Below are 14,901 nucleotides of genomic sequence, written 5' to 3'. Positions count from 1 at the left end.
TGTATTTTGTGACTTATGCACTAATTGTGACCTGAAAATTATCGACCAATTTTGAAAAATTAAGATTGGTTTTTACTGCATTATGTACGTAAAATACTTGCTAGATAAAATGTATAATAGTTTTACACTGAGAGAAGAGAATGATTACAATTACCATAATTCAACTGTAATTTATAGTGGTTTTTGGTGCGATCTATAAATTATAGTAATTCTGAATTATAATATTCTACTTTTTATGTATAGTTACATCTATTATGTTTATATGGTTCCAAATATTGGAAGTTTAAAAAGGTTAGTTTTAATCACATAGTAAATTAAAACATCTTCCACTTGATTTCATTTTCAAGGGAATTCATCAGAAAAATTATTCTACTCTAACAGAACATCGGTGAAAAATCTTATAATGCTCCGCCTTTTATACCATTTATGTGTTTTCTTTCTTACGAGAAAACGCCATAACAACCATCTAGTGACGGTTTCGTGTACTACTATACGCAGAGAAAAAAGTATTTGTGACTATAATTGCATGATTAAGAAAATTATTAAGAGAGATGCATCGGATAGTGATTTTTACCGAATAGCCGGATACCGCGATAGTATTTCCCAACTGTACATTACTCTACGTAACGTTTTCACAATTACGTATTAAATTTAATTACATTAAATGAAAAACATCATTTTTAAAAAGTGAAATGTTTATCTTTAAAATATAAGTCATAATACAAAAGAAAATTCAACAAATAGCTAATTAATTAAAACATTCAAATTATTTAGTTACGTCGCAGCGACGTGCACAAGACGTATCATATTTTCTGCGACTTTGTGATCAAAACAGCACGTCTCTGTTACGTCCAGTGCAGACAATGATATGTTTCCGTATGTGTAGATACATATATGCACAGATAAAAATTAAAATATTTATTTATCAAAGCACTTTTATTTCATTATCAGCGCACTACACATTGAACAAAATATTTATATAAAAACAACTTTTTTCGATTCAAAGTGCGTTGATAACACAAGTCTACAAAATTGGGGGGAGTTTTTTGCTCTGAACTTTGAATGACGTTTCTATAGGATTTTGATGCCCTAAAAACGACAATGTTGTCCGTTTTTTTTCATTACCCTCCATTTTTTGAATAATTGCAAAAACAACTTTTTTTGAACTTGATTTCTTTATGAATTTTTTCTAGGTAAAGAATAAATGATAGCAAGATCAGCTTTACGGTATTTAACGCAGAAATATTTCCACAATACAGAAAATATCTTTTTGCATTTTATAAAAATGTTTTATGAAAACCATAAACAAAAAACTTTGAAAAAATTGTAAAAAAATAGTTAAAAAAATGAGAAATTTTGAAATATAAAACCAAATAATTAAAAAACAAAAAATCTTACAAAATATTTGACTTTTTAAGCAAATTAGCTCTAAGACTTTATAAAAATAGTAAGAAAAATAATAAATTTTGTTACATAAAACCAAGTAATACAAAACAAAAAATTTTTTTTAAATATTTGATCATTTATAGGCTTATAGGTTCAATACTTTGAGTCTAAAATTTGTTAAACAACAATTTGACAAATACAACTTTTCAGGTTTCAAAATATAAAAATATCAATTATATCTAAAGTTATAAAATAAAATAAAAATGAGTGCCATATTACTCTCTTCTCCTTTATCGCCGTGCACGAACTTGCAATATGTTCGTGAGTATAATATCCATATGAACAATAAATATATGCGGAAATGACGTTATTGACAATATTTTTTAGATAAAGCAACAATCGTTCTTTTTTTATCTGTAATATTATGACCTTTCCAAAATATAAATACGTTGTCGAGGTATTCTCGAGATGTTAAATGAAAAAAGTATCTCCTGCAACTTCTCATACTTACAGTTAAAATATTTGAAAAATGAAAACCTTCGTGCTTGTTTCATGTCTGCTAGTGGTAAGTACACAGGAATTGTAGATACTGTTTTAAAACATAGAACATTAAATGTCAAATTAAAATTGTCAGAAAAAATAACATAATATGTATACACATATGGAGGAGAAGAGGGAAATATGGCACTCATTTCTATATTATTAAACAAATAACGTTAATAATCAATATTTTATATTAAAACTTGAATGATTTTTGTTAAAATGTTGTTTCACAGATTCTAGACTGAAAGTAGTGAAGTATTTATTAGTTAAAACAAGATTTATAAAAATGTAACGCAATGCTTAATCGGTGGAAGAAAAAAAGTGGTAATATGGTTAGGCCACAAGAAATCTTAAAAAATTCATTTAATTAAAAAAAAACACAATATTCTGTTACATAATATACATTTACAATATACACATTATATATTTTTAATTTCCTATTGTTTAAAACATTCCTGATTTAAAATCTTTCTGTATTCAGAAACTTTAGAGATATTATTAAAAACATCATTTTACCTCTGATTAATATTAAACAACAAACGTAAAATAATATCACTAATGCTTTTGAACACAATCCTCTAGAATGATAATCGATTTATTGAGGAAGTATTTCAAAATAATAATTTTGTTTAAAAAGCCATATTAACAAAATGTTATTGTTAACCTTTGCATAACTCAAAATATATACAGTAGAATGAAAAATTAAGTAACAAAAAGAACACACGAGTGTGCACATATTTGTGTAATAATTCACTCAAGTTTAAAAACAATGAAGAAGTATGTATAATTAAGAACTGAAGTATACATTGAAAAAGTTTAAAAGTATTTAAAAGTAAAAATACCTTATAACAATTGTCTGCTATTGTGTTTGGCTTATTAATGCTATAGAAAACGGGCTACTAAACAAATAATTTCATAAGAAATTGTTAGAATTTATCACCTAATTACACAGATAATAAGGATAATCGTAATGTCCATAAAGTAGCCATAATACTCTCTATATACATATCTTAATATTTCTAAATATACGCATTATCTTGTACAAAGACTTTTTTACATTTAATATAAGAATTATTTGTTATTTATTATAGCTAAAAAATATATAATGCGTACGTTATAATTTAAATTAAATGTTTTTATGTAAAACATTTGAGAATAATAATAATTAATTTTTTCTTTTGAATGTTAGTTTACGCAGATAATTTACGCACTTGATATTAAGGAAATAAGTATTATGAATAGAATTTTAGAAAAATGTATAAGAACAGTACCAAAACGCGAAAATGATCCAAGTAAGTATTAAGCATTAAGATTAAATATTAAATCTCTCTTTCTCTCTCTCTCTCTCTCTCTCTCTCTCTCTCTCTCTTCTCTCTCTAAACCTTAGCTCTTGAAATATTCTAATAAATTAATACAAATTTTCAAAGCACACTCGTTATTTCAATAAACATTTTTTTACAAAGAATATACTCTTACAACTTCTTACAAAAAATTCTTTTACGAAAAGTGTGTAAAATTTTCTCTGAACAATCGTTTGTTATACTATTAACCACTTTTTATGGTTCCAATTAGCTTTTCTTCGTTTTCAAATTTTTAAAGTAACAGTTGTTTTTAATGTGTTCTCCAGAAAAAATGAATTCAAATTATGTCTTATAAAAAAAATTTGGTTCTGGTTAATTTCTTTGGTTTCATTTAACTAAGTCATAATTTTGTAGAACTCTATGCGTTACTCTATAAATTGTTTTGTTAACAACAAATGGTTTGTTATTTTGTAGGAACATAATTTAAAATAAATTTCCTTTTTATATCTTTTCTTACACTATACTACAATATGAGACGTTTCAACATAAAATTTTTTATTTGGAGTTTTCCTAGCACTCCCCTTGAAGAGGGACAATCTTTCCTCTTCAAAGAATAGTCCCGATATAATCAAATATTTATTTTGCAACTTTTTCTAACTTGAAATCGTTTCCAAAACATATAGAGTGAGAACAAATTTTTCAGACAACCTTTATGTAAATAATTATAATTTATTACTCTTTTATCACCTTATTGTTTAAATAAAATTTTAAGGAAATAAAGATATAACATAAAATTACTTAAAATATTCGGTAGCATAGAAAGTAAAAAATGAAAACTCTAATGTTTAAGTTCAAATATATTTATTATTATATTATTAATAAATATATTTTAGTTTATATCTTAATTGATAAATTTATTAATAAAAAATTTATAAAAAGAAGTAACATTGGCAAATTAGAAAAAAATTCGGAAAATATTCAAATAATATTTTAATCGATGAGTACCAAGAATATAAACACATCTCTAATAAAAAGGCCAATGAAATAAGCGTACAGAATAATGAAGAAATCCATTTGAAATAAACATTAATTTAAAGAAAAAAGTTATATTAAAATTTTAATAAATATTATTTATGATTTCAACTGTAAGAGCATATGCATTTAAAATTATATTAATGATTGTTGCAGTAAATCCTTTAAGAAATGTCAATGTGTGGTATTGTGCATTCACTAAGCGTGGCATAGTAAGTATTTATGTAAAAATAAAAATTATATAAAAATAAATATTATATTACCAGTTGTTATTTTAGATAAAATATAACATACTAAAATCTAACTTTAAATCTAATTTTAAAATTACATTTTTACTAATAATAACAATCTTTGACTAAATTTTAATTAAGCGTAACAGAAATCAATTTAATTTATTATTTAATAAGGAAATTAAGTCTATTTCTTATTTTGAATTAGAAATTCTTATGATATATTAAATAAGTGAAATAGTTAATGTAATTAATATAACTGTATGTTAATTGAATAGAAAATTAGAATATATAGACTCTCATAAGATTACATGGAATTTGTAATAATTTGTAATCTGTAACAATACACAAGTAATGTGTGTTTTAATTGTAGTTTATAAGTTTTTTACTTTTACTGTTTAACAATAAAATAACATTAAATGATGAGAATATCTTTTGTGTAGTTTACTCCAAAAGGTGTAAATACGAAACAATATATTAACTATTGCGAGAAGACGGCCATTAGTCCTGCTGATATAAAACTGTGCAAGAAAATAGCTTCTAAATGCGTAAAGAAAGGTAATCAATATACATATACATTATTTTTTTTTAAATTTATCTTTAAGTAAAGTATATTGAGATTATATATTGAGAAATTTTTAATTAGTATGTAATTCTTTTTAATTGTAGTGTATGACCGCCCGGGACCAATCATTGAAAGAAGCAAAAATCTATTGTCATGTGTTCTAAAAAAGGGTTTGCTCGAATTGACAGTGTATGGCAAAAAAAAATGAAATAAGTAAGAAAAATTTATTGGAAGTACAAATGCAACATAATTCAACAGTTATATTTTACATTAATCCTGTATAAACGAAATAAATATCCATATTTCCTTGTAATTCTATGTTACTTTTGTAATTATTAATTACAATTAATATGTTGCATTAACAATAAAATATTGTGCATGAGAATAATCGCATTTTTTAGAGTATGTTTATAAAATCCTACTTCTCACACATTAATTATTAGCAGATAACTTTATTTTTATAACCTGTTATTGATAAAGATGATATAATAGAAACCCATTTTATTGAATATATAGCTTTAATAATAATTAATTTTTTATAACAAAACTTCCTAATTATATTTTTAAAAATATTATTTATTAGATTATAGATTTATAGTTACGAAAATTTATTACTTGAGACGTGATTTATCAAGAGGCGGTCATGTTTCGACGCCAAGTCAAACGCAGTGAGCGAACCGCTTCTTCTTACGCGAGTCGGCGATTTTGACGCACATAAGATCTGATAATCTTAGTAATTCTCAGTAACGCCTGAACCAAAGAAGTGCCAAGTAGTTTCAAACAATAGCTTGGAGAAAATTGCATATAAAAGTGTTTTTATTTTTTCTCTTCGTGCCCTACGAGCGGAGATATCGTAACGTAAAGACCAAAATCCAGTATTCATAGTCTATTCTTATATTTAAGATCTTAAGCATCATCTTAAGACGCTATTAATCAATTAGAAAACCGTATCAACATCTTGAAACGTTACTTAAGATAATCTTGAAATAAGAATCGACTATGAGTACCGGCCCAAGTCTCGGAGATTTTATGTAAAAAACGTCATTGTCATCATCGCCAAGCGAATCGTGTCTAGTTCACGTTTTCAACAAGAAGTGGCTCTCACATAACCGTATTTATGCGATATTGTGATGCATCATTCATGGCAGTACTAACGACAAGTTTCTTACCCTAAATAGTTGTCAATTTAATTAATTGCTAATTAAAATTTTGGTTCGAGCGACAGAGCAACACTTATTTTTGTCAAATTCGTTTATTTCGTGCAAAAATGTGTCGAGTGATTGAACCTAAATTCATCTATATCAACACTTAGTCTATTTATTAAAATTTATTTACAACGTCTTGATTATGTAAGTCTATCTAACAAGTTTCAATCAATGTTGTCATTAATTACAATATATACTACAAAAAAGAATTTTTAATTTAAAAAAAATGAAATCCGCACAAATTTATTTAATTTTAATGAAATTCAATATTTAATAAAATTGCATTACAATATAAAGCGACTATCTTTTTAATATTATACAAATTATACAGATACATCTGTGGTAAATAAAATAAAAATAAATCTACGTATATAAAAATATTGAAAGAGACAAAGTAATTTTTTAACTTTTTTACTTAAATTGCAAATAATATTTTAGGAGTAAAAGAATATAAAATTATTTTTTTTAATTCTACATAAAATATAATTTAAAAAATGCTATTTTTTTACTATTGCTGTTTACTATTATATTGTATATTTTTTTCTGTATACAAATACAGTTTCGTTATAAAGATATAGAAAGACATTATAAACGGACAATAGCAAGTTGTACAAGTGAATTTTTTTGATCAATATTCCGATTAATATTTTAGAGTTCCAAGAATATAAATACACCTTAAAAATAAAAATAGTCTTTCATAAGCATACAGAATAACATAGAAATTTACTTTAACAAAATTAACATTAATGTAAAAAGAAAGTTTTACTAGAATTTATATAACTATCATTTATAATTTTAATTTTATTTAAAAAATGTATTTAAAATTATATTAACTTTGTAATTAATCTTGCAAAAGATTTGTTAATAAAGTCCATTACTTGATATTTTAGCTTATCAATGAAAAATATTATATATATTTATATAAAAATAATCATTATATAAAAATGAAAACATGCATAAGTACAAATAGATTAATTTGATTTTTTAACTTGCTCAACTTTCTCTTTACTTATTTTTGTTAAGAACTTTTATGTAACGTTCTTAATATATCTTGATGATATATAATATTTTCTAATAATATCTATTTAATTATAGTCAATAACAACAATATGGTTGTAAATTTTAATATATATGTAATTTTAATTAATGAAAAGGAATTAAGAAATGCGAGTTCCAATAAAGATTATGCATAATTTAAATAATGTCAAAGTTAAGTTGTAAATTAAATTTCTAAATTTTACTATTTAACAGTAGAATAACATTAAATAATGAGATAATTGTTCGTAAATTGATAAAAATGTTGTGCAAATAAAAGAAAAGCTCTTAAAAATTGGGAAGATAATCACTCTGATCTCTTACACTCTTATCAGAAGATTATTTCTAAATAATGAGAGGAAGGTAATACGAAGTATTAGAGAGGAACGTACTTTTAAAATAAAGTTTATTTTTAATAATATATATTGAGATTATTGAACTTTTGAATTAATCTTATAATTTTCTGCTCTTTTTTTAATTATATAAAATCGACAGAATTCAATGATAAGAAAAATTGATCTTTAAACCTTTTGGTTTCCTCATCCGGATAAGTGGTTTTTTTCGTTTAATTTCATCAACTAAATTATTCAGCAAACTTTCAACTGCTTCCCAAGTTCTTTTTGCATTTGTGACAAATTTTTATTCAATTTTTGCAAATTATCAATTTCTAATTTTTGCGATGTTCCAAAGCATGATCTGTCACTGACATCCAAATCAGCGACTTTAAACCATCAAAACCAATATTTAAAGTAATATGGAACACAACACCTTGAACTAAAAGCAGAGCAAATTGATTCGTATACTATACAGTATTTTTTTTTGTTGAAACTTGTATCGCATATTGAATATATAATTCATCGCGTATTGTCATTGAATATATTGCTCATTTTGCTCACTATTGTTTTACAAGTACCACGGTAATCGGCATTGTGAAATCTGAGATACGAGTTAGCAGAAGTTGAATCTTCAATCAATTCGAGCATCGAAATTAATTCTGAAATATCAATTGTCACACGGTTTTCGAGGTAAAAGAGTAAACACATATGCATAATCAAACACAGCCAAAATTATATTTAGAATTAAATTAAAATAATATCTCTCTTAATACTAATCTTACAAATTTTATTACTAACCTTTTGAAAATGCAATGTATTATTTTATAATTGTGTATACATATTAGTATTAAATATTATCGTGCATGTAACATGAATGCAATGTGGTCATGTGTATGAATGTCATGCACAATAAATATGTTCAGAAACGACGTTGCTGATAATTGTTCTAAAAGCAAATCAAAAGTCCTTCTTTTTTTATCTATAACATTATGTATCATTTTTTACCTATAACATTATATATCTAGAACATTATGTATAATAATTCGCGTTTATAATAATTATTGTACTGTTATAATAATTTATGCACCATAATCTGCGTTTGATTATGCATTATGTATAATATTATACATCTTTTCAGGATATAAATACATTGTCGAGTTATTCTTGATATGTTAAATGAAAAGTCTCTCCTGGAACTTCTGTATATACCTACAACCAAAATATTTAAAAACGAAAACTTTCGTGCTTGCTACATATCTGATAGTTATAAGTATACACAGAAATTACACTGTTTTAAAACATAAAATATTAAATGTCACCTTAAAATTGTCTGCCAAAGTATATGTACACGGTGCTCCAAAACTGACAATAAATATTTTAATAACAGATTCTTTGCAAGATTTTAAGACAAAAATTCTAATACCAAAATGTCGAGCTGCTATAATAATTTTTAGTTAGGAAGAATTTAAAGATAACGAATGATATAGCTAGAATTTCGCGGACTCAGGAATGGCAAAGTGCTCCCTTGAATCAAATACCTTTAACAGTAATGAAATTGTAGAAATTTTAGAAATTCGCAACAAAAGTTTTATTAAAAATCTAATTGTGCTTATCTATAATAAATTTAATATAAAATTAGATAAATAATATTTGCATATAATAATTTAATAATTATGTTGATATTAATATGTCAAATATTAAAATTGTCAAAATGTCAATCATTATTTGGTTCATACCATACAAAAGTCTTTAAGTAAGAGCGACCTACTATAAAGACATTTCTTATCATCAATAGAGATTGGATGTAGGTAAGATATGCACATACCGATTACACTAATCTGCAAAAATAGACATTTTTTCTGCAGGTGTGATAAGATTAATTGTAAGTAATTTTTATAGTCTTTTGTATGCTGAACACAAATCCGCCCAAATTTAGCTATCACGTCACAATTTTGAGAAAAATGACGTTAAATAGTTAAAAAGACCATAATTTTAACCCCTTTGAAGATTTTTATTATAGCACTTGCAGCAAATTTTTTTTCTAAATTTTATTAACGTCTGCAATTTTATTAATGCTATGTGAAAGTGCGAACTTTTAGCTTTATGCATAAATGCATTATGCATTTTGTTTTATTTCACTATGATTTTTGGTTTTCTAGATATAATTGGAAGAAGAAATACTAGTTGTACCTGCCGAAAATCATTGGATTTTTATGATGTGATATCCAAATTCTATTAATGGTTTTTCTCATATTTAACATTGACAAATAAACGAATAGTTTTAACAAAGACATTTGACAGTTTTATTTTAGTATATTATTCTATTTTATGGAGAATTTTTACTCAATTTTATTAAAAATAGCAAAAATCAGACATTCTAAATAACTTAATATAAATTATTGAAATGCATTTAAATAAAAAAAAAATTCTTTTACAAAACTGTATAGAATTTTCTGTAAACAATCGTTTGTTATGCCATTAATCACTTTTTAATACATGGTTCCAATTCCATAGCTCCTTTGTATATTTTCGCGTTTTTGAAGTAACAATTGTCGCTTTAATATGCCACAAAAAAATGAATCAACAGTGTGTCTTATCAAAAAAAAGTCATCGTTTTCGTTAATTTCCTTGATCAGTTTTAAGTAATTAAATTATGGCTTTGTACAATTCTACGCATTGCTCCGTAACTCGTTTTGTTAACAACTAATGATTTGTTATTTTGTAGAAATGTAGTTTCAAAAAAGTTTTCCTTTTAAGTCTTTTCTAACGATATACTACAATATAAAGAGGTCCATTTGAAATTCTTCAGTTACCACCTCCCCTTGAGCATCCCTTGAGAATGTAACGGGTTTTCTAACTTTGAATAAACTGATGAATAAAATCTGATTTCTTGTTACGATCACAAGTTATATTTCATATAAGAAATTAAACGATAGTGACAATTAATGTTGAGAATCGCGCGTTATAACATTATACAATAATATACAAAATAACAATAAAAGCATATAATCTTATTGGACTTAAAGAGAGAGAGAAAGAAAAAAAAAGAGAGAAAGAGAGTAAAAGTGAGATGAGTTTGTCTGAGATGGCTCAAAATGCCTCGAGACTGGCATTTGCTAGAATCTGCTAGAATTTGGGTCCCTTCCGTTCTGAAGTTCTTTAGCACCTTGTCCTCAGCCGGATTACGAAAACTGCCCGTAGATCTTCCTCGGAACCATCAGAAAGTACATCCAATCGTCCAGAGCACACTTCACGGTGTCTCGTTATAACGACTTTGAATGCAACTCGGAGAAGCTGAATGCCGATTTTAGCGTACCAGAGTGGCTTGCCGCAACATCTATTCCATTGAACTCAAGTAACTAACTTTTAATCGGTTTCTTCTAGTTCACCGTTTCTTCACTCGTCTCCTTGCTTTCTGGGTTTCTTGTCGGTGCAAGTGCGATCTACTTTCTAATTTCGGCACATTCTTCGGGACTTACTTCTGTCTCTTACGTCTTCTCTCTCACTCTTTACTCGTTTACTTCTTTCAGTTGATGCAAGCATATCTTACACACATATAATATGTTCTCTATAATTTTTAATTCTCCTTTACAAGGGAAGTAACCTTTCCAACCCTCTTGAAAGAGTAGTTTCTCCTCTTGAAATGATCGAACATGTATATCGTGACTTTTCATAGTTTTGAACCGTTTCTGAAGTATGTGAGGTGAGAACAGACTTTATATATACTACACACACACACACACACACACACACACGCACGCACGCACGCACGCACGCACGCACGCACGCACGCACGCACGCACAGGCACATGCACACGCACACACATACAGGGTGTTCATTAATGGTTGTATCCACTTTTTACCGTACAAGCATGATTTATCAACAGATATGTATTTTTAACATATTATTATATTAGAAATAACAAATGCGTGCTCTTATGGTAAAATGTGGGAACAACATTAATGAACACCGTAATGAACGGCGCGTAATGCTGTTCTTGCGAAGACCATCGCCGCTAGTAAACATCACGCCCCACGCGCTCGGCAACGTCGAGCACGCGCTTGGATTGGCGGTGAATGGGATTAATTCGGCTATTTTTATTAATTTATAACTCGTTAACTATTGCAAATTTTGGTAAATGGTAAAGGACTTTTCGACTCAGTTTAGTCCATCCTACTTAGACGCAAGAGATTAATCATTAATTATTAAACACCCTGTATAATTAATTTATTACCTTTTTATTACTTTAACTGTGTAATTTATTACCTTTTTATTATTTTAACTGTGTACATGATATATATTCTAAAAGAGTAAAAAATTAATATATAATTATTTATTTATAATATTCAATGTAGTATAGAAAGCAAAAAATATGAAAATGCTAAGATATAAGTTAAAATATATTTATAAAAAATTAATAAAAAGGTGCAATATTGACAAATTAAAAAAAGTTTTAAAAAATATTCAAATAATATTTTAATCAATAATTAAATTCCAAAAATATAAACATTTCTAAGAATCAAAAAGCTGCTGAAATAAAGCAACGAAGAAAACCAATTAAAATAAATATTAATTAAAAAAAAAGAATTATATTAGAGTTTAAATAAACATTATTTATGATTTCAAAAGGATTTAAGATCATAATTTAAAATACATTTAAAATTATATTAACAAATTTATAATGCATATTGCAGGGAATCCATTAATAAGAGCCGATGTATAGTTTTGTGCATTAACAAAGAGTGATATAGTACCCAGCAAACACAGAAAATAATAGTTATATAACTTGTGTGTATCACGTTATATAACAAATTTTTACATTCTAGCAATATTATAGTTATGTAAAATTGAATTGTTGATATTACAACACCATAACTTATAACAGTCATATAACTGCCGTTTATTAGGTTTATACAACATTTTATTTTAATAATATAATTGTTATAAAATTGAATTATTAATACAACTCCTGTATAACAAATATGATACAACTGTTTTGTAACTGTTATTTTTCTTATGAGTGGAAAATTACAACTAACATGGACATTACATGTAACGCGCATGTTATATTGTGTGTTACTTCCGATTTTATTCTATTAACATTGTTGTTATGCAACTGTATTTGCTGGGTACGTATTTATATAAAAATAAAAATTGTATAAAAATAGAAACGCATATACAGAGTGATTATTAATGACTGTTTCCATGTTTTACCATAGGAGCATGATTTACCGACGGATACGTATTGCTAACATATTATTATATTAGAAATTACAAATGCGTGCTTCTGTGGTAAAAAGTGGGAACAGTCATTAATAATCACCCTGTATGTATGTATGTGTACGCGCATAATTAAATTTAAATTGAGTTAATTATGGTATTTAATTATACTTGCACATATACAATGTGTTTCTATTTTTATACATTAACTTTTAAGTAAATATTATATAAAAATAGATACCATATAATGCTGCTTATTATTACAATATATGCATGATAGTATATGATTTACTAAAATTTAATTATAAAATCTAATTATTGCTAATAATAATAATCTTTGATTATAAATTATAATTAGCATAACAAAAATAAATTTAATTTATAATTAAGTAAGAAAATTAAATATTCCTTGTTCTAGATAATTAATTCTTATTCTATATTAAATAAGTAAAATAGTTAATATAACTATATGTATTAATTGAATAGAAAATATATAAAATTAGAAAATATAGATTCTCTTAAAATTACATAAAATTTGTAATATAATCTGTAATTTGTAACAATACACAAGTAATGTGTGTTTTAATTGTAGCTTATAAATTTTTTAATTTTACTGTTTAACTATAAAATAACAATAAATGATAAGATAATTTTTTGTGTAATTTAACGCTCAAGGTGCGGATAAGGAAAAAGTTCTAAAATATTGCGGCGTTAATATTGTTGATCCTGCTAATGTGAAATATTGCGAGAAAAGTATGGCTGAATGCATAGAGGAAGGTAATTAATACATATATATATATATATATATATATGTTTTAATAAAATTTATCTTTAAATAAAGTAATTTGAAGTATTGAAATATTATATTTAAAAATTTTTAATTAGTCTATAATTATATTTTAATTGTAGTGAATCAATGTTCAGAATCCAATAAAGAGAAAGGTAGCATGTGTGCTAACCATGAGTGCGATTGTATTGACACAGATACGCAAAAAAAATATTAAAAAAAAATTGTCGAAAATACAAATGCAGCTAATTCAGTAACTATATTTTACACTAATTCTATAAAATTTTATAAAAACAAAATAAATATCTATACTTCCTTGTAATTCTATGTTACTTTTGAAATTATTAATTACAATTAATATGTTGCATTAACAATAAAACATTGTGCATGGCAATGATCGTATTTTTCATAAAATTGTAATTTTCTTAAAACCTTACTTTTCACACATTAATTACTAGCAAATAACTTCTTTTATAACTTATTATTGATGGAGAAGGTATTATAGAAACCCATTTTATTCAATAACTTTGGTAATAATCAATATTTTATAATAAAACTTAACAATTATATTCATCAAAATATCATTTAATAGATTATAGACTCACAGTTATAAAAATTTATTACTTGAGACGTGATTTATAAAAATATGACACTACAAAATGGGTGAAAGAAAAACGAGAGCGGCAATACAAGTGACCACAAAAATAAATTTAAAAAAGTGGTTTTGTTTAAAAAAACACATAATATTTGTTACAAAATTATACATACATACATACATATATACATATATATATATATATATATATATATATATATATATATATATATATATATATGTGTAGTATGTATGTATGTATAATTTTGTAACAAATATTATGTGTTTTTTTAAACAAATATATATATATATATATATTCTTTTTTAATAAATTGTGAAAGAGTTACACTGCAAAGTTTTAAACAGATAAAGATAAACACTGACTTACATTAATTAGAAAACAAAAATAGAAAAATTGTTAAAGAAACAGTTTTTACAAAACAAATTTTTAGCCACTTAATTACAGAAAAAATTCAAATATTGCAAAATGCATTTACACATAATCATTCTATCGTTGAGAGAGACACGATAAATTAATTTACCCCAAACAGAACAAAAAGTCATCACTACATCAAAATGACATCAAAATAACTGCAAAATGTTTATTTAAAGTAACTTTTTTATCAATCATGACTCACTTTAACATCATTTTGACATTCTGTGACT

At 25.4% G+C, this 14,901-nt stretch overlaps 2 protein-coding genes and 1 long non-coding RNA gene across 8 annotated transcripts in view; 2 read left to right on the top strand and 1 right to left on the bottom strand.

Moving 5' to 3' along the window:
• Window positions 1–14,901, bottom strand: part of LOC105197287 (octopamine receptor beta-3R) — a 191,948-nt gene that overhangs the window by 63,840 nt on the left and 113,207 nt on the right. The window lies entirely within an intron of this gene.
• Window positions 1,794–5,445, top strand: LOC113002676 (venom allergen 4). The gene is made up of 5 exons (XM_039454526.1): window positions 1,794–1,951; window positions 3,119–3,221; window positions 4,419–4,474; window positions 4,936–5,050; window positions 5,162–5,445. Exons 1-5 carry the CDS (start codon window positions 1,916–1,918, stop codon window positions 5,263–5,265), a joined length of 414 nt encoding a protein of 137 aa, XP_039310460.1. The 5' UTR covers window positions 1,794–1,915; the 3' UTR covers window positions 5,266–5,445.
• LOC120358874 lies at window positions 10,688–13,934 on the top strand. The gene is made up of 3 exons (XR_005575753.1): window positions 10,688–10,987; window positions 13,529–13,630; window positions 13,763–13,934. It is a non-coding gene; the product is annotated as an uncharacterized LOC120358874 (long non-coding RNA).

The sequence above is a fragment of the Solenopsis invicta genome, chromosome 10, assembly GCF_016802725.1.
Source record: "Solenopsis invicta isolate M01_SB chromosome 10, UNIL_Sinv_3.0, whole genome shotgun sequence".
Taxonomy (NCBI): Eukaryota; Metazoa; Arthropoda; class Insecta; order Hymenoptera; family Formicidae; genus Solenopsis; species Solenopsis invicta.
This window is presented reverse-complemented; position numbering and strand designations above follow the sequence as displayed.

Excerpts from the sequence above, each read along its gene's own strand:
- LOC113002676 (XM_039454526.1), top strand. The coding sequence starts at position 1,916 with ATGAAAACCTTCGTGCTTGTTTCATGTCTGCTAGTG. Across the intron at positions 3,222-4,418 it reads AAAACGCGAAAATGATCCAA|TAAATCCTTTAAGAAATGTC; the intron begins GTAAGTATTAAG and ends TGATTGTTGCAG. Across the intron at positions 5,051-5,161 it reads TTCTAAATGCGTAAAGAAAG|TGTATGACCGCCCGGGACCA; the intron begins GTAATCAATATA and ends TTTTAATTGTAG.